At 55.2% G+C, this 17,288-nt stretch overlaps 2 protein-coding genes across 4 annotated transcripts in view; one reads left to right on the top strand and one right to left on the bottom strand.

Annotated features, from left to right (window-relative positions):
* WWP2 (WW domain containing E3 ubiquitin protein ligase 2) overlaps window positions 1-8,376 on the top strand; it is a 30,400-nt gene extending 22,024 nt beyond the window's left edge. For all 3 annotated transcript variants that reach the window (XM_033517174.1, XM_015640130.3, XM_033517175.1), the window contains 14 exons: window positions 225-279; window positions 1,747-1,828; window positions 2,085-2,213; window positions 2,337-2,415; window positions 2,529-2,600; window positions 2,699-2,787; window positions 3,787-3,946; window positions 4,872-5,005; window positions 5,094-5,234; window positions 5,741-5,861; window positions 6,150-6,254; window positions 6,352-6,448; window positions 7,211-7,283; window positions 7,406-8,376. In XM_033517174.1, the coding sequence (XP_033373065.1) occupies window positions 225-279; window positions 1,747-1,828; window positions 2,085-2,213; window positions 2,337-2,415; window positions 2,529-2,600; window positions 2,699-2,787; window positions 3,787-3,946; window positions 4,872-5,005; window positions 5,094-5,234; window positions 5,741-5,861; window positions 6,150-6,254; window positions 6,352-6,448; window positions 7,211-7,283; window positions 7,406-7,505 (1,437 nt within the window). In that variant the 3' untranslated portion in view covers window positions 7,506-8,376. The remainder of the gene's footprint in view (window positions 1-224; window positions 280-1,746; window positions 1,829-2,084; window positions 2,214-2,336; window positions 2,416-2,528; window positions 2,601-2,698; window positions 2,788-3,786; window positions 3,947-4,871; window positions 5,006-5,093; window positions 5,235-5,740; window positions 5,862-6,149; window positions 6,255-6,351; window positions 6,449-7,210; window positions 7,284-7,405) is intronic.
* A 702-nt stretch (window positions 8,377-9,078) lies between these two features.
* On the bottom strand, window positions 9,079-12,421 carry PSMD7 (proteasome 26S subunit, non-ATPase 7). The gene is made up of 7 exons (XM_015640133.2): window positions 12,243-12,421; window positions 11,686-11,777; window positions 11,324-11,416; window positions 10,735-10,832; window positions 10,373-10,453; window positions 9,734-9,825; window positions 9,079-9,569 (listed from the first exon to the last, which is right to left on the bottom strand). Exons 1-7 carry the CDS (start codon window positions 12,314-12,316, stop codon window positions 9,131-9,133), a joined length of 969 nt encoding a protein of 322 aa, XP_015495619.1. The 5' UTR covers window positions 12,317-12,421; the 3' UTR covers window positions 9,079-9,130.
* Between the last annotated feature and the right edge of the window lie 4,867 nt (window positions 12,422-17,288).

Raw genomic sequence — 17,288 nt, 5'->3', positions numbered from 1 at the left:
TTTTTTTTTTTTTTTTTTTTTTTTTTTTTTTTTTTTTTTTTTTTTTTTTTTTTTAACCCCCTTTGAGTGTACAGGGTTTTGGTTTTTTTTAGTTCCCTGGGAGGTGTGGGCCAAGGAGAAGCGAATGGAAGCGGGGCTGGCCGGCTCACCTCTGTGTTCTGCTCCTCCCAGCCATCCCGGCACTGGGGTTTATTCCGTGTTTTTGCTCTCTCTGTTGTCTCTAGTCCTCCGGAGCCCCGTCCGACAATGATCCTCTGGGGCCCCTTCCTCCCGGCTGGGGTAAGTACTGCACTGCCTCACCTGGCCCCGCATGGCCCCAGGGGACACTCCTGTCACCCGGGCAGGAGCTGCCCATCCCATCCCATCCCATCCCATCCCTGCCATTTCTGGGAAGGGTAAAGGGTGGCCATGGAGCTCCCTGTGCTCGGCTGCACGTGGGGCTGTGTCTGCCTGTGACTAGCACAATCTCTTATGTTAAATTCTGCCTTTTTTCCCCTTTTCTTGGAGGAGTTCCCAGCCTCTCTCAGTTGCTGAATGCCAAATTGGTTGTGATTGTTCTTTGAATTGGGGAAGATTCCCAGCTTGGGGATTGAAGTCCTTGCTTGTCCCTGGACCGCTCCTCTGGCGAGCAGGGATCTGTCCTGCTGCCGTGCTGCCTCCCGGGATGCTCTGCCCGGGTCTGGAGCAGGGCTGAGAGCTGGCAGGAGCAGAGCTGCTCGTCCCCACATGGCCCATTGTGTGCCAGGACATTTTGAAAAGTCCCTGTGCCACCCCCGGTTGAGAGAGATCCCCTCCATGACGAGGGCATCCCTGGAGAGGGCAGACTGGCATGCTTGTGGGTGCAGCTGGGCTGTGCTATGCCAGAGAGAGCAGAAGGGTTAAAATTGTGGGAGCTTGGAGCAGGACAGAGGGGCCAAGGCTGCTGAGGCAGTCTGCAGGGGCAGTGTCATGATGGGAGGCGGTGGTGGAGCCCTTGCTGGGTGTCCCCCCTCCCATCAGCAAGGAGAAGGGACCCATGCCCAACTGGGCAGGCACAGCTCTGCATGGGCCTGAGCAGTCTGGCGTGGGAGAACCCAGGATGGATGGGATCCTTGGGATGGATGCAGTCCTGGCCATCATTTGGGGACTGCTGCCCACAGTCCAGGAGGGATTGAAGTGAGGGGCTGGCACTGGCCAGAAGGGTGACAGGGAGGTGACAAGGTGTCCCTGCCTGCATGGTGCAGGGCTGAGTGTGTGAGAGTGGTGCTGCACACGGAGGAGGAGGAGGAGGTGTGGGGCACACACAGTGTGTGGAGGCAGGGGGTGTGTGCAGGGCTGGCTGGGGTGTGTGCTGGAGCTGTTTTGTGCCTGTGTGCAGCCCAGGGAGCGGGTGTGTGTTCACACACGTGTGCACTGGAGCAAGGCCATGCGGGGAGTTTGGGAAAGCGCCTGTGGATCCGTGTGGAGGGCTGCTGCTGCGTGTCCCAGGAGAGGCTGTGTGTGTGCACGAGGCTGTGTGGCTGAGCACAGCCCCTGTGCTGGCCTGGCAGCACAGTGGCAGCGCTGGCCTCTGCCCTGGCACCTCCCGCACGCTGGCACTGCCAGGCTGAGGAGGCTCGGGCACACGGAAGGAACGTGGGGTTTATCCTGCCTTTCCCAAACGAGCCAGGGAGGTGGAATGGGGGAGCTGACAAATTTCCTGTGATCTGGAAAGGGGAGGGCTGTTCCCTGGACTCCATCTAATGCTTCCTCTCCCTTTTCTCCTAGAGAAGAGACAGGACAATGGGCGAGTGTATTACGTGAACCACAACACCCGGACCACGCAGTGGGAAGACCCTCGCACGCAGGGGTAGGTGGCCGTGGGGGGAGCAGGGTTTGGGAAGGTGCAGTTCTCCAGGGACCTGGCCTGCACTGAGGCCACGCATCCCACAGATGGAGAGTGAAGCTCTGACAGTGGCCATGGCCGGAGAGCTGCCCGGGCAGGACTCCTCTCCTGGCGTGTGGACTGTCGCTCGCCAGTCCCATGCCATGAATCCTTCCCTGTTGCCTGGCACAGAGCTGTAGTTGAGGGGGGGACTGTCTGCTGAGCCATTCCTTGCCAGCAGGATGATCCAGGAGCCGCCGCTGCCGCCGGGCTGGGAGATGAAGTACACGAACGAGAGCGTGCGGTACTTCGTGGACCACAACACCCGCACCACCACCTTCAAGGACCCGCGCCCAGGCTTCGAGTCTGGGTAAGCCCCGAGCAGCGGGGCTGGGGGCTCTCCTCTTACACCCCAGTGACCCTCATCCCACCTGGCTGGTGACGGGGGCTGCTGTGGGCAGGGTGTGTGACCGAGGCCCTGCTGCTTTGGCAGGAGCAAGCACGGCGGCTCCCCGGGCGCGTATGACCGGAGCTTTCGCTGGAAGTACCACCAGTTCCGCTTCCTCTGCCACGTGAGTAGAGCGGCTGTGGGCAGCTGTGTGGGTGTCCTGAGCACTGCGGGCAGGTGTGGGTGAGGAGAGCCGTGCCAGCCTCACACGGCCCCATGCCTTTGCCCTGCCTGCAGTCAAACGCGCTGCCCAGCCACGTGAAGATCAGCGTGTCTCGGCAGACGCTCTTCGAGGACTCCTTCCAGCAGGTAAGGGGGTGCTGGGGCTGTGGAGCCAGGCAGAAGTGGAGCTGGCCCTCAGGAGTGGAGCTGGCCCTGGGGGGTGACACTGGCCTGCTCGTCCCCAGATCATGAACATGAAGCCGTACGACCTGCGGCGCCGGCTGTACATCATCATGCGAGGGGAGGAGGGCCTGGACTACGGTGGCATCGCCAGGTAAGCGTGGCATGCTGGGCCCCAGGGCCATGCCCTGCCTGTGCCCTGTGGGCAGTGCAGGCATAGGGCAGCTGCACTTGGGGCTCCCTGCCCTTGAGCAGAGTCCAGGAGCATTCAGATGGGAAAGTGGGTTTTAGGAGCAGTGGAACACCCTGAAAGCATCGCACCAGCCTGGCCCTGGTGGTGAGAGCACAGGCAACCCAGCTGGGGCTCCCCTGCTGCCCCCAGCTGTGGGGCTCATGGGCTGAGTGGCCTTGTGTCCCTGAGCAAACAGGCCCTGGTGTTCCCAGACAGTCAGTGTGTGCCAGGGCAGACAGGCTGTGATGTGGTTGCTGCAGCTCTGCTGCTGCCCAGGGATGATGATACTACAGGACATGGGCTGTGGCTTAGCTGGAGGGGGTCGTGTGTCCCTGTGAGCCCCCTCTGTCTCACCTGGGACATTTCCATGGAGCTGGGTTGGCGTGTCCCTGCCCGCTGCCCCCCACACTGGCCTGCTGCCCTTCGTGGGGCTGCTAGCCCGGCTCCTGCTCCTGCTCCAGCTCTCTCCGTGTCCTGCCAGTGGTTTTACCCTATGGTAGGTTACGTCATGCTGTTCTACCACAGGGTAGAACCACGGACGGGATGCCGGGGCTGCCTCCACGTCTGAGGATTCCTGCCTGCACGGCCAGGGGAGCAAAGCCAGGATGGTGCTGTCCCGAGCTTGGCGTGGGGCTCCCGGGGCAGCGTGTGCGGAGGGACCGGGTGTGCTTGGGGGCTGTGTATGTGTGGGGCAGCCCGGCTGGGACTGGCACGTGCTGAGGATCCCCATGCTCTGAGTGGGGCTTGCAGCAAGCTGGCGTCTCCAGAAACGCTTCACAAACCCCACACAGCATCCCGGGGAGGGGAACACCCTGACCCGGTCACAGCAGTGCCCAGCACCTGCCTGGCATCCTGAGGAGGTGGGACACGCACTGTCCCCCCCGAGCTGCTTGTCACCGCGCTCCCCTTGTCTCATGCCAGGGAGTGGTTCTTCCTCCTGTCCCACGAGGTGCTCAACCCCATGTACTGCCTCTTCGAGTACGCGGGCAAGAACAACTACTGCCTGCAGATCAACCCCGCCTCCTCCATCAACCCCGACCACCTCACCTACTTCCGCTTCATCGGCCGCTTCATCGCCATGGTGAGAGCCAGGGCATGGCAGCAGCGCTCTGTGTCCCCTGTGGCAGGGGACAGGCTGCTCAGCAGGGCAAGGGGCAGCTCCTCACGTGTGCCTGGGCTGGGCTCGGCAATGCTGCCCTCCCTCAGCCCCTTCTTGCCCACGTGTGGGTCAGTGGGAGATGAGCCTTCACGGGCGTGCTGTGGGGTGATGTTTTAAACCCACGGAACGGCTGTAGGGCCAGAGGAGAGCTGGTTTCCCAGGAGTTGTGGCGGGGAGGGATGGCTCCAGGTCCTTGGCTCTCACCCCAGGTGCTGTCAGGTCTGCAGCTCCAGGGACTATTTTTAGACCCAGCAGTGTGAGATTTTCCAGCTGCCCAAGCTCCAGAGCAGCTCCTCCCGTTTTGTCACGGATTGCCCAAGGCCAGCGTGCCCCGGGCTGGCAGGGGGGCTCCCTGAGCCCGGGGAAGGGTCCCTGGCCCACAGCCCCACGGGGTGTGTGTGGAGGCGGCTCTGGCCCCGCTGTCCTGCCCTGCCCTGCCCCGCCTCGCAGGATACCAATAAAACCCCAGACTATTACTCACCGCTGGGCCGTTCTAGACAAGCGTCTGCATTATTTTTGGCTGCCTTTGCCTCGGGGCTCCTGGAAGCCAGGGATTCAGGGAAGCCACAGCACAGCTCTGTTTAAACAAGTGCTCTTAATAGAGCTGTGAGGGGAGAGGGAGATGCAGTGGAATTTGCGGTGGGGAGGGAGAGGGGCTGCAGCCCACCTGGCCTGGGAAGTGCTGTTGGGGCAGGCCACCCTTCCCCTCCATGTGTGCCAGCCAGGAGCAAGTGGCACAGCTCAGGAACCCCCAAATGACTCCCTTCTGCCCCAGGGTGCAGCATTGTCTTGCCCCAGGGCTGTGTCCCAGGGTGCCCCGTGACCTGGTGTCCCCTCCCTGCCACAGGCTCTGTACCACGGGAAGTTCATCGATACCGGCTTCACGCTGCCCTTCTACAAACGGATGCTGAACAAGCGCCCGACGCTGAAGGACCTGGAGTCCATCGACCCCGAGTTCTACAACTCCATTGTCTGGACCAAGTGAGTGCCCTGCTGCAGAGCTCTCCCCACAGCCCCTCACTGCTGCTGGCTGCCTCCATCAGCACTCACATCCCGCTGTCCCCCGCAGGGAGAACAGCCTGGAGGAGTGCGGCCTGGAGCTGTACTTCATCCAGGACATGGAGATCCTGGGCAAGGTGACCACCCACGAGCTGAAGGAGGGTGGTGAGAGCATCCGTGTGACGGAGGAGAACAAGGAGGAGTACATCATGTGAGTGGCTGTCCCAAGGGTCCTGTCAGGCACCCGCCCCCAGCGGCTGCAGGGGTGGGACCAGGGGCTTGGGACGTGGCCGCTTCCCTGGCTACGTGGCCTGTGACAGGCCCGGGCTGGCACGGTCGGCTGAGCTCTGCTGCGGTCTGGATTGCTGCGGGCTGGGCACTTGCCAGTACTTTCAGGAAAAAGGAGAGGGGAGAGAGGCTGAGGCTGCGCTCCCGTCCCATGGCTGTTCCCCCTGCCTGCCTGGGGGCTGCCAGGGCCAGCTCAGCTCCAGCCAGGGGATGTGGTTTGCACCCCTGGAGTTCCTAAGGCCGCTGTCGGGGCTGAATGCTGCTCATGGCTTTGGGGGCAGAGACAGAAACCCACCAGTGCGAGTTGAAGGGAGCCCCTCTGCCATTCCCCACACTCCTGTGGCCCTCCCTGCTGGTGGGAGGGATCCTGGGGTTTCCCCGAGCCAGGCCAGCGGTGCTGGCTCTGTGCTGACCCGTGTGCCTCCCCAGGCTGCTGACGGACTGGAGGTTCACACGGGGCGTGGAGGAGCAGACCAAGGCGTTCCTGGACGGCTTCAATGAGGTGGTGCCACTTGAGTGGCTGCGCTACTTTGACGAGAAGGAGCTGGAGGTGAGCTAGCACCTGGGGTGGGGATGTGGGTGGAAAGTGGCACACGGTGACCCTGCTCATGCTCTGTGCCCATCAGCTCTGCTGACGAGGGTACGGCCTCGGGTGTTGGGTCTGGGGGAGCTCGTTGGGTTCGTTGGCAAGAGAACATCCTGTTGGATGGGGGGAATTCGTCCCAGACACCTCAGTGCTGGTGCCTGGGCCAGGTGAAGGCTGGCACCAGAGGGGTTGGTGCTCAGAGGGTGGGCACAGGGCTCTGTCTGTCCCCTGCTGAGTGTCCCCTGTCCCCAGCTGATGCTGTGCGGGATGCAGGAGATCGACATGAACGACTGGCAGAAAAATACCATCTACAGGCACTACACCAAGAACAGCAAACAGATCCAGTGGTTCTGGCAGGTCAGTGTGAGCCAGCTGAGGGCGTGGGGTGCCCTGGCAGGAGCCATCCTGCAGGATGGGGCCAGGATCCCACTCAGCTGCTGCGTTCCTGCTGCAGGTGGTTAAGGAGATGGACAATGAGAAGAGGATCCGGCTGCTGCAGTTCGTGACGGGGACGTGCCGCCTGCCCGTCGGGGGCTTTGCCGAGCTCATCGGTGTGTCCTGGGGGCCAGGGGGTGGCACCTTCCTGTCCCTGTCCCCACACAGAGCACACGAGTAGGAAAGCACAGTGATCCCACCTGGTGTTGTGCCATTTCCAGACACGTTCTTTGGCTGTGACTGTCCCGCCACAGTTAACTTTGTTGGGCTGGTTTGTGATCTCAGTCTGAATGAGATTGGATTTCTGATTCAATTTTGATTCTTGTGCGACAAAGCTTCTTTTTGAGAAAACCACAGTATAGTTCCACTCATCCTTTAATGTACTGCTTTTTGGGGCCTATACCAGCCTTTCCCTGACTTCCCTGGCATTCATGTCAAGCCAACCAGCTCACTTAACCCATTCAGTTGTTCTTGCTGGCACATTAGCTTTTTCCACCCCCTGGAACCTCTCCAGGGTTCCCAATATGTTAAAAAGCCACCTCAGTGACTCGGACTTCCCGTGCCAGCTCCTTTAAAACTCTTGGATGGACTGGCACAGTCCCGAGGGTTTGCAGATCAGTAAGTTTTTGCCCTTGCTATGGAACCATTGTGCTCAGAGATGGTGCTCTTGCCCCTCTGTGCTCTCAATCTGCTGCTTTCTTTCTCCTTTGTTTTTTGAACATCTTCTCTGCAAACAGGCAGGGATTGCTGCCGTGGATTTGTGCCCTGTGTGACCTTGGGACCGTCCCCCCGTGGCAGAGGATCTCAGTGTGTGTGGGAGGGGTTTGTTTTCCAGCTCCTGATGGTGTTAAGAACTTTGCTGTGCTCCTTGTTAACAGGCAGCAACGGCCCCCAGAAGTTCTGCATCGATAAAGTTGGCAAAGAGACGTGGCTGCCACGGAGCCACACGTGGTAAGTCACTGTCCCTCGGCCTGGCTGGGGACACGGGGAGCTCTGTGGGGCTGTGCCAGGCTCTCCATCCCATGGCATGGGACCGCTCTTCTGGCCTGTCCCAGCCTCCGCTCTCTCCCCAGCTTCAACCGCCTGGATCTCCCTCCCTACAAGAGCTATGAACAGCTGAAGGAGAAGCTGCTTTACGCCATCGAGGAGACGGAAGGGTTTGGACAGGAGTGATGGAGCTGTGGGGCGTTCCCGGAGCGCTGCCGGCCGGTGCCCAGGGCCGAGCCTTCCCCGGGATGTGCGCAGGCCCCTATGGACACTGCAGCTCTTGTTCCTGGGCCAGGTCTGCACTGACTTGGCCCTGGGGGAACGGGGCTGTTTCCCTCCCTAAGGAAATCCGAGGTGTGATGGAGAGGAGGACACAAGGGCTTGGCTCGCGAGGGCTGGCACAGAGGGGCTGGGGGGCAGCACAGGGGGCACTGGGGCTCCCCGGCCCCCCTGCAGACACAGCTCCATGTTTGGTAGAAGCTCTTCTTCCCCCCCTCCTGTTTTCTGCCTTTTCATGGCATTTTGGTAGTGGCAAGTGAGGAGGAAAATGGCTCTCAGATTGAGTTCTGGGCCCCATGCTGCAGCCAGCACTCAGTGACAGGGACCCCCAGGACAATGCTTCTGAGGGGCTCTTGCGCACCGTCTCATTGCCAGCACAGCCCCTTCCCAGGCGAGACACGCAGCCACTGGAGCCAGAGCCTGGCTGAGTGTCCGTGATGTGTCCCTATTTGCAGCCTGTGGCCCCTGGGCAGTTGTACTGAAGTGGTTCCTGCCTGGAGCTGGTGCTCCACAGCAGCCCCGGGGGCTCCGGGCACTGCCAGGCCCTCGCTCGGATCCTGGGTTCTGCCCACCCTCCTGGGCAGGCTGCAGTGAGGGCAAGAGCACCTGGATCTCACTTCTGTCCCTCCCTGTGTGTGCGGGGGACACACCCGGCGTGTCCGGGGCCTGTGGAGACGGGACCTGGGAACGGCTCCGGGCTGGGAACCGGCCGGTTCCGCACGGCCCCGCCTGCCCCGCGCGGCTTCGTGTGCAATAAACGACAAAGCAGCTGCCGAGGTGTGCCTGTGTGCTGGGTCCCTGTCTGTGTCCTGTGTCCCTGTGTGTGTGTCCTCTGTGTGTCCTGTGTCTGTACCTGTCCTGTGTCCCTGTGTGTGTCCTGTGTCCGTGTGTCCTGGGTCCGTAGCTGTCCTGGGTCAGTGCCTGTCGCCCTGGCTGGGCTCAGTGCAGGCTGGGGCTCCAGGGCCATTATGGCATCTGGAGCTCAGCACTGGGATCACAGATGCCGTGGATTTGGTCCCTGCCTGCTCTGTGTCACTGGTGATGGCCTCAGTGCCTCCCCGGGCTCACGGCCTCCTGCAGCCCCTAGAGCTGCTTGGTCCCAGCCAGGTGTGACAGGGCCACCAGCGGTGTCCCCAGGGAGGGGCTGGGGCCTCTAGCACAGAGCTGTGACAGCAGTGACAACATCCCAGCTGTGCCACACCCCGAGGGACTGGGGCAAGAGCCAGTTAAACACAGGGATGCCTGTGCTGCACGAAACTGGCTGATGGCAAAGGATTAGCCCTGGAATTTGGGAACATGCTCAATGAGAGCAGCGTGCATGAGCTGAGGCCTCAACATCCCCAAAGATGCACTGGGGAAAGGAAAAGTGCTGTCTAACAGTAAAATCAAATCAAAAGCCTCCACATGGCTCCCCCCAACCCTGCCTGGGTGAGGAGGGGCAGAGTACTGAGCACAACATATGACACCCCAGCAGCAGGGATTTAGTTTACAAGATTTTTAATTTACAAATAAAAAAAAAAACCCTACACCTTTTACTTTTTCTCCTTTTTCTCCTCTTTCTTGCCATCACTCTTCTCCTTGTCTTTCTCCTTCTCATCTTTCCTCTCCTTTTTACTTTCTTCTTTTTCCTGTCCTTCCTTCTTCTCTGCATCCCTGTTGGCAATCTTGTTGTTGATGAGGTTGTGCAGGGCCACAACGGAGCGGATGAGCGAGGCCAGGTACACCACCACCATCTGGTCATTGGTCTTCAGGTAAAAGGCCTTGACAAACTCCTGCAGGTTCACGTCTGGCAGCAGGTTGAAGACGTCCTGGAGGTGGTAGATGATCTGGTGGTTGATGGGGAGTTTGCCCAGAGCTACTTTCTCTAGGTAGCTCCTGACGTCCAGAAGCTTGGAGTTCAGTCCCTTCAAGCCGTGGACCTGGTTTGTGATCCGCTGGGATAGCGTGCCCACCGTGGTGTCCTTGATGTCCCTGAAAGGCAGAGAGAATGGGGATTAGAACCTCACCCCGCTGGGCACCGTCCCTTTCCAGCTGAGAGCTGTGGGCTGATGGGATGCAGGTTCCCAGGACTGATGGTGTGTGTTTGGTGTGCTCCTCGGGCAGCGGGGCAGGGCCCGGGACAGCTGTCCCCTCACCTCAGCAGATGCTCCACACCCACTTCCTCGGCCTCCTCGGCACCGATCTCGCTCGTCACATGCTCAAAGGTCTTGGAGGTCGGGGTGCCATCCTGAGGGGACACAAACGGGGTTTTAGACAGGGACAAGGGATTGCACGGAGGGAACCAGAAAAGCAGCCCCACACAGGCCACAAGGGATCTGAGAAAACTGCTCTAGCTGGGATGTCCTTGATTTAATCGGTGTCACCGACTGCCCAGCAATCTCTCCTCCTCTGGGTAACTTCCCATTTCTGCATTTTGCTACTCTGTGCCCAGGGAGGAGCAATGGAAATTCTCAATATCACAATTATTTCCCTCCTCCCTGATCCAACCTGGTTGCATTTTGGGAGAGCAGCTCCTGCTCTGTAGTGAAGGCCTCAGAAAGGCACAAAGATCCAGTATTTTACAGACATCCAGAATGAATTTAAATGCAACAATTACAGTGACTCACTGCTGGGTGTTGTTTGTCTGCATGGGGCTCAGCGAGGAGTGAGCTGCTCAGGGCAGGCCCACAGTGACTGGGCACAGCTGGGAGCACCTGCAGCCAGTGACACCCACGAGTGACAGCCTCTGAGTGCTCCCAGCTGGGACTGTGACACTTCACACAGTGAGAACTCACATCATGGACCTCCTCCACGGAGATGTAGGCTTCTGTGGGCAGCCCCAGGTCCTTTGGCTTCACGTCAATGATCACCAGCACCTCGGGGAGAAAGAAAATGTGCAGAAAACTGGATTTTGGTCAAGGAGTAGGAAAAAAATAGCCAAGCCAGCTCTTCCCTCCTCAGCACCAGCACGAGGCTGCTCAGAGGGATAACCTCAGGCACTCAGTGATTCAAGAAACTCCTGATCACAGTTCCTCAGTCACTTTACAGCCACCATGCTGTGTCACCAGCAAAACAGGTGGGGGATAAGGCTTCCCCAATGCCCCTTTTAGGGAAAGAGAGAAGAACAAGCCCACAGGCCAAAGGTGGCCCCACTTACAGAGTTGGGGCAGTATCTCTTCATCAATTCGTTGATGGCGATGTCGTTCTTGTGCAGCTTTGGGCCCGTGTGGTACCACCCCACAATTCTTTCTCTGGCTGAGCAAAAGCAGAAAGGATTTGGAATCAGACCAGTGGGGAGGCCCCAGGAGAGAGACCTGGGCAGACTCTGGGTGGGCTGACAGAGGGTGAGAGTCTGATCCGTGTGCAGGAGAGAGAAATGGATTACAAGGCCATGGCTTGAGCGGTGACCACACTCGCTCATCACTGTTACTGACCCTCAGCTTTTCTCCTGGCCCCTTCACTGAGTAATTAACAGCTTCTGTTAATTGTGTTGTTCTCAGGGTCAGATAGCCTGCACCTCTGACATCTTGAGATACAAGTCCCTTCCCTGAAGTGCTCAAAACTACGTGGATGTGGGACACAGTTAGTGGGGAACACGTGGTGCTGGTTGATGGTTGGACTCGATAATCTTATAGGTCTTTTCCAACCTTGAGGATTCTGCAATTAATAGGAATTCCCCTTTCCACAGCCCTGAAAGTTTTTGGGAGCACATTTATGATTTCAGAATCACCAGTGGTCAGACTCACCATTGACCTTCTTAAACATTCCATACATGTTCTCCAGATAGTCATGGTCCAGGAACCACACGGTATCATCCTTGTCATCCTCATCAAAAGGTACTGGGAATAAAACAAAACACCAGCATTTAAGAATCCAACTTCCTGAATTAAAATATTTATCCAAATGCTCTGAGTTTGGGTAATTTTGGCTGCTAAAGGAGAGTGAGCTTTACTTAGGGCTGTCACAGCAGTTTGCATTGGTTGTTGGATATGGGGTGATTTGTAGATGGACAGACCAAGGGTTTCTTCAAAAACCCCAACACAATCCATCTGTTACATCCACTAAATAGTTCAGCGGCTTTGGAGAAGGGCAGGACACCCAAACTCACCTGCAAAACTGTTGGACACATCCAGGATCTTCTTCTGCCAGGAGCCCAGCAGCACTCCAACCACTCGCTTCTGATTTCCCACTTTTCCTATTCTAAAAGGAAAAACGACTGTCAGTCCCTGCCACAAACGGGGAGGAGGGAGAAGGGACCCCACGCACAGCGGGGGTGGAAGAAAGGGGTTATGTGTTGTCACTGCTTGTGTTTACAGCCACAGAAGGGCGTGCCGGTGCTCGGAACCAAAGCCTGGCCCCAGGGACGGGCCGATGTCGCTCACGGGGGACGCGAACAGCGAGCAGCGAGCGACCCGAGTCACCCACCGCGGGCTCGGGCCCCTCCTGGGGCTTGGGGCTTCACTTCTGACTCCAGAACCGCTCGGCACCGGTGGGAGGGACGGAATTAGGCCCAAATTACCCGGGGTGCCGGAGGGACCGGGTCCCCTCCCGGCTCCGGGGCCCTCCCGCTCCGCCGGGTCCCCTCCCGGCCCCGGGCTCCTTCAGGGCCCCGCTCCCGGCCCGGCCGTGACTCAGCGCCGCGGCGCCACTCCCGCCCGGCCGCACCTGTTGAAGTGATCGACGACGCTGAGCAGCACCAGCGGGTGCACGACCACCCTGTCCACGGCCAGCTCCGGCATGGCGTCCGCCCTGCCCTGCCCGGCCCCGCTCGCTCCGACCGCCCGCAGCCGCACCAGGCCCGACCGGCCCGCGCCCTCAGCCCGCCCAGCGCGCCCGGCGTGCAGCGCGCAGGGCGGGGCCGGCCGGCCGGGGCGGGACCGCGGCCATCTTGGAAAGGTGCGTTCGCCATCTTGGGAAGGGATTCGCCACATCGGGGCGTGGCAGCCGCCATCTTGAGAAGGTGACAGCCGCCATCTTGGGAAGGTGACAGCCGCCATCTTGGGAAGGTGACAGGCGCCATCTTGGGAAGGTAACGCCGCCATCTTGAGGCTGAGGCGTTGTCCCGCCCCGAGGCGGGGAAAGGGGCGGCCCTCAGAGGCGGACCCGCCCTTTCCCGCCCCTTCTCTACATTTTCTCTACCTTAACCCCCCTTTTTCCCATTTTCCTTCCCTTTTCCCCCTTTCCCCACTTTCTTTCCTTTTGTCCTCCACTTTTCCCCCCTTTCCTCTCTTTTTCACTCTTCTCCCCTCTTTTTCTCCCCCTGCTTTTTTTAACCCCGCTTTTTCTTGCCCCGCTTTTTTAAACACCTCTTTTTTTTTCTTTTTTTTTTTACCGCTTTTTTTAACCTCTTTCCCCTCCCCATTTTTTTCTCCTTTTCCCCTCATTTCCCCCGTTCCCTCCCCTGAGTGTCCCCGGTCCTCCCGGGGTCTGGGCCCTGCGGCTGCTCCCGTGGAAGATGCATCTCCTCTCCCAGGGTCAGGGATCTCCGTGACCTCCCGAGAATCCCTCAGGAATCCCTCAGGTGGATATCCCGGCCGTGCCATCCCTCGTGGATGCCATCCCCGCTGGGATAAAGTGCCAACCCCGGGTTTAATCCTCCCCCTCCAGGTGCTGTCCTTGTCCCGGCCCGGGAGAGCGCCATGGTCCCAGAGCCTCGGGACGCCAGGAATCCCGCTTCCGCAGCCGTAAAAGTCCACGAAAATAGGTAGAAATCTTTATTAGTGTTTGGTTCCTTCCCAAGGATCGTGTCAGGTGAAGCCAGTGCCGTTCAGCCTCTCAGATTTTGTAGAGGTTTTTTGCTGCGTGTAAAGGAGGAACAGGCTCAGGTGAGACTTTGGAGAAGGGTTTTTTGCCCCTCAGGAGCAGAAGTTGACACAGAATTTGTCTTTCACACTTTATTTCTAGCAAAAAAAAAAAAAAAAAAAAAAAAAGGAAAAGAAAGAAAAGTATTACCTGAGGCTGTTACTTCAGAGTTTACACGGAGGAGTTATTAACATGAAAAATATCAAAGTTGTTGAGGGTGATTTCAGTTTTTAAAGCGCTATTATATCCCCTTATTTTTCACACTGTTCTCTACGGGTTTTATATATTTCTGTATATAGTGGTAATATTTTGGCATTTCAAAATACCAAATGGTATTTGGGGTGCAATTGAAGTTTTTGTGTTGCTGTTCAGCATTGTAAAAACTTCAGAGATTTTGGCAAAAGCAACAATAATTTACAAACCCTGCAGAGTCTGAGACCTCTCGTGGAGTTTTCAGTTGTTACATCCTTTGGTGCTCCTACTAAAAAAATAAAAATTAAAAAAGAAAAAAAAAAAAAGACGGAGTCTCTAGTGGAGGTTTCCGAGGTTTTTTTCCCCGGCAGAGGGAGATATCTGACCGTGGAATTCGAACACAGCCAGGGTTCTTGTCGCTTGTTTTATCAATATACATATAAAACTCAATGTTCAAATTAACTAGTTCAATAAGTAATTTAGCTCATTGATTTTCGGGCATATCCTAAGTGCCATTACAAGCTACGGATATTTTAAATGCCATTACCTAATAGAAGGAATGTTTTAAGCACCTTTTATTGATTTTATTACTGCTTTATTTTGCTGTCTTGGTTTAAAAATCATTTTAACCACTCTGTCATCGAGAAGAAATATATCGTTGGTGAAATACAGTCAATTTCCTAAAAACCTTTGACATCGTTAAATAAGGAATTACAGTTGTTAAATCACGCCAGGCGGTGCCGGGGGACAGCGGGGAGATGGACGGGGGGCAGAGGCCAGGGGCTGTCCCCGGCGGTGACAGAGCCACCTCGGGGCTGTCCCCGACGGTCACAGAGCCACCTCGGGGCTGTCCCCGACGGTCACAGAGCCACCTCGGGGCTGTCCCAGCTCCCAGAGCGCCTTTGGAACCTCCGGAGGGACCGGCCACGAGCAGCACGGAGCGCGATGCGAACTCAATTAAGGGGCATTTTAATCACCTGTTGTGGCTTTTTATCGAAATGACTCTGGAACTTGGCGCGTTTGAAGTTGGATTCTGCGGGTTGTGTTGCTGGGAGTTTGGGGTATTGATGTTCTACACAAAGGAGTAAATGGAGGCAGCTCCCAGGGATTGCAGCTCCTTCCCTTCCCAGCTTTCTGACTTTGAGATAAGCAGAATTACTGAGCTAATCAGCTGGCAGATGCAGGCTGGGGATCCCGGCAGTGCGTGCTTAATCAGGGAATTGAGAAGTCGGTAATGAGCGCTGGTGCTCAATAAAGAGCAGCTAATGACGTGTTTGAGCTGTGGAGTGGCAAACATCCACACTGAGAGAGGATCCTGCTCCCAGTGCTGAGCTGGGGCTGCCCCTGAGCACTGGCACCTCACCTGGAGTGGGGATGGAAGGAGGACGGGACCTGGGATCTGCTCTTTAAAACGGAACAAGTGATTCTTCCATTCGCTGGGCTTTTATTTTGTTGGAAAAAGCCCAATCCAACCCATACACAACCCTTAAAAGTTACACACAACTGATGTCAGAGGTTTAAGAATGGTTTCCGGTTTGGAAAATAAGTCTAAACTATCTTAAAGGAGTTTAAAAGTCAAAGTAATGATTATAGATGTTAAAGCAGGCTGCAGTTGTTGCCTCGGTGAGCTGCAGGGGGAGTGGGCAGCAGGGGAATGTCCATGGAAGGGGAGGGGGCTGTGCTGGCTCTGTGTCCAGCTCAGGGGGTCCCAGAGGGGAACATAAGGAACCTGGAACTCCCTTCCAAACCCACGTCTGCCCTGACTCTCCTCCTTTTGCTTGGTTGTGGGTTGTGCACTGGCCCCAAGTGCCAGGTTACTCTTTCCAGTGGCACAGGGGCCACACCTTTGCAGATATTCTTTCCAGAGGTGAGAGGTGGAAAGATCCATGCAGCTGGGAAAGATTGATACCTGATACTTTGGATCCTAATCCTAAAGGACTCTTACTAATGTGCTCCTTTAATAATTGTTGGGAGTTGTTTTTAGGGAAAGACCTTCCTTTATTTTTCCCACACTTACAGACCATGTCTACTAGCATGTATTTTCCTTGAGGTACCTTCTCAAATGTGTTTTATCCGCCAGGAGAAGCTGGACTTTCTCCAGACCTGTTGATAGTCTGTCACATAATATCTTTGTGCTCCCAGTTTGAACAGGAAATACATTTATTTCCCTATAAATACATTTAGCTTTGTCCAAATAACTGTAGTTTCCTGTTAAGATTTCCTCAGCCAGGGTGTGTCCTAAACTGGTTTAGAAGGGATGATGCTGCCTAGAATTGAGCAAGGATAACACAAACCAAGGAAGCAGAACAGAAAGCCACCAGCACATGAACTGTGATTTATTTTGGTGGAAATGTAATTCAGCAATGAGCTGACATCATGAGGGCTGAGCCAAGCTGCACTTTGCTTCTGAACACCTCCAAACAGCCTTATTCCCCCTCAAATATCTGTTCTATAATGTCATCTCTGAAGCAAACAATTAAATCTGTAATTATAAGTGAGTCTATTCACTTTCCAATATAACTTTAAATATTTGTGTTGTAATAATTTATTTCTCTGTTTCCCTATAGAGTGCTTGACCAAAGTTGTGTGAGTGTAAATATATAAAATTCTATCTAATATGTGTAAGTCGTTACAGACCACACATCTATGAACATTGTTGCAGTTGCTGCCAAGGGATTTAAACCCTTTTGTTCCCACCTGGGGGGTAGCAGGTGACTCAGATAATCCTGCCCTCTCTCAAAGACTGGAATTTTGACCGATAACTGTGGATGTTGAATCCTCACTTTCTTTAGTTAAAAACCAGGAGTATTGTCAACATGTCATATCACACCATGGAAGATATTTAATGTTTCATATTCTATGCCTCTGATTTTGTTGCTCTGTCCAGACATCACAGGATATAGAAATATGATATATATGATGATGAATATAGAATATCAGAAATATGGGGTTTTAATAACTAAGTTCTGACAAATTTTTTATTTTAATACAGACCATTTTCCTTCAGTTATTCTGGTCCCTTTGCTACAAAATGATTTTAAAAAATAATAGTGGAAACAAACAGTTAAAAACAGCAAGAACAACAGGTTCTAGTCATACTTATTTTTCCACACCTTGAGGACTAGCAAATTCTTTAATATGAGATTTTATTTGTACAAAGCAAAACTTCAAACCCACTCCAAAGCTTTCTTATTAAGTGCTGTCAGTGTGGTGATTTACAGGGGCAATAAAGATCTGGAGGGGGCACATTCATCACGGGGTTCAGCGCACCAGGAGCCATTTTCTCCAGCGCTAAAGCCAAGTGATAAAATGAATTCTTTTGTTCTATAACCAAGACACATTCCCCGTTCATTTTTTTTTTTCTTCCTTTTTTTTTTTTTTTTTTTTTTTAAAATGTGTGTTGGACTCCTTGGTTTGTAGCTTGGCTGTGTTCCTGTAATGCATTTATAAATAATGAAAACTTGCTCATATGCAGATGTGATGATGCATCTGAAAGCCACTGTTGGAAACACAGGAACTTGCTTTCTACTTAGCCTTATTTGCTAACTTTTCTCCATTGTTAATTCTTGTATGAAATTTTAACAGCATTTTTTTAACTACACCGTTTGGCGAGTTTTGTTTGGTGTGTTCTTTTTTTATTATATTTTGAGCGATTCTGTACCTCTCTGCAAAGCTCAGAGAATTCTGGTTAGGAAGCAATAAAAGTATTCAAAATGA

The sequence above is a fragment of the Parus major genome, chromosome 11 (genome assembly GCF_001522545.3).
Source record: "Parus major isolate Abel chromosome 11, Parus_major1.1, whole genome shotgun sequence".
Lineage (NCBI taxonomy): Eukaryota > Metazoa > Chordata > Aves > Passeriformes > Paridae > Parus > Parus major.
This window is presented reverse-complemented; position numbering and strand designations above follow the sequence as displayed.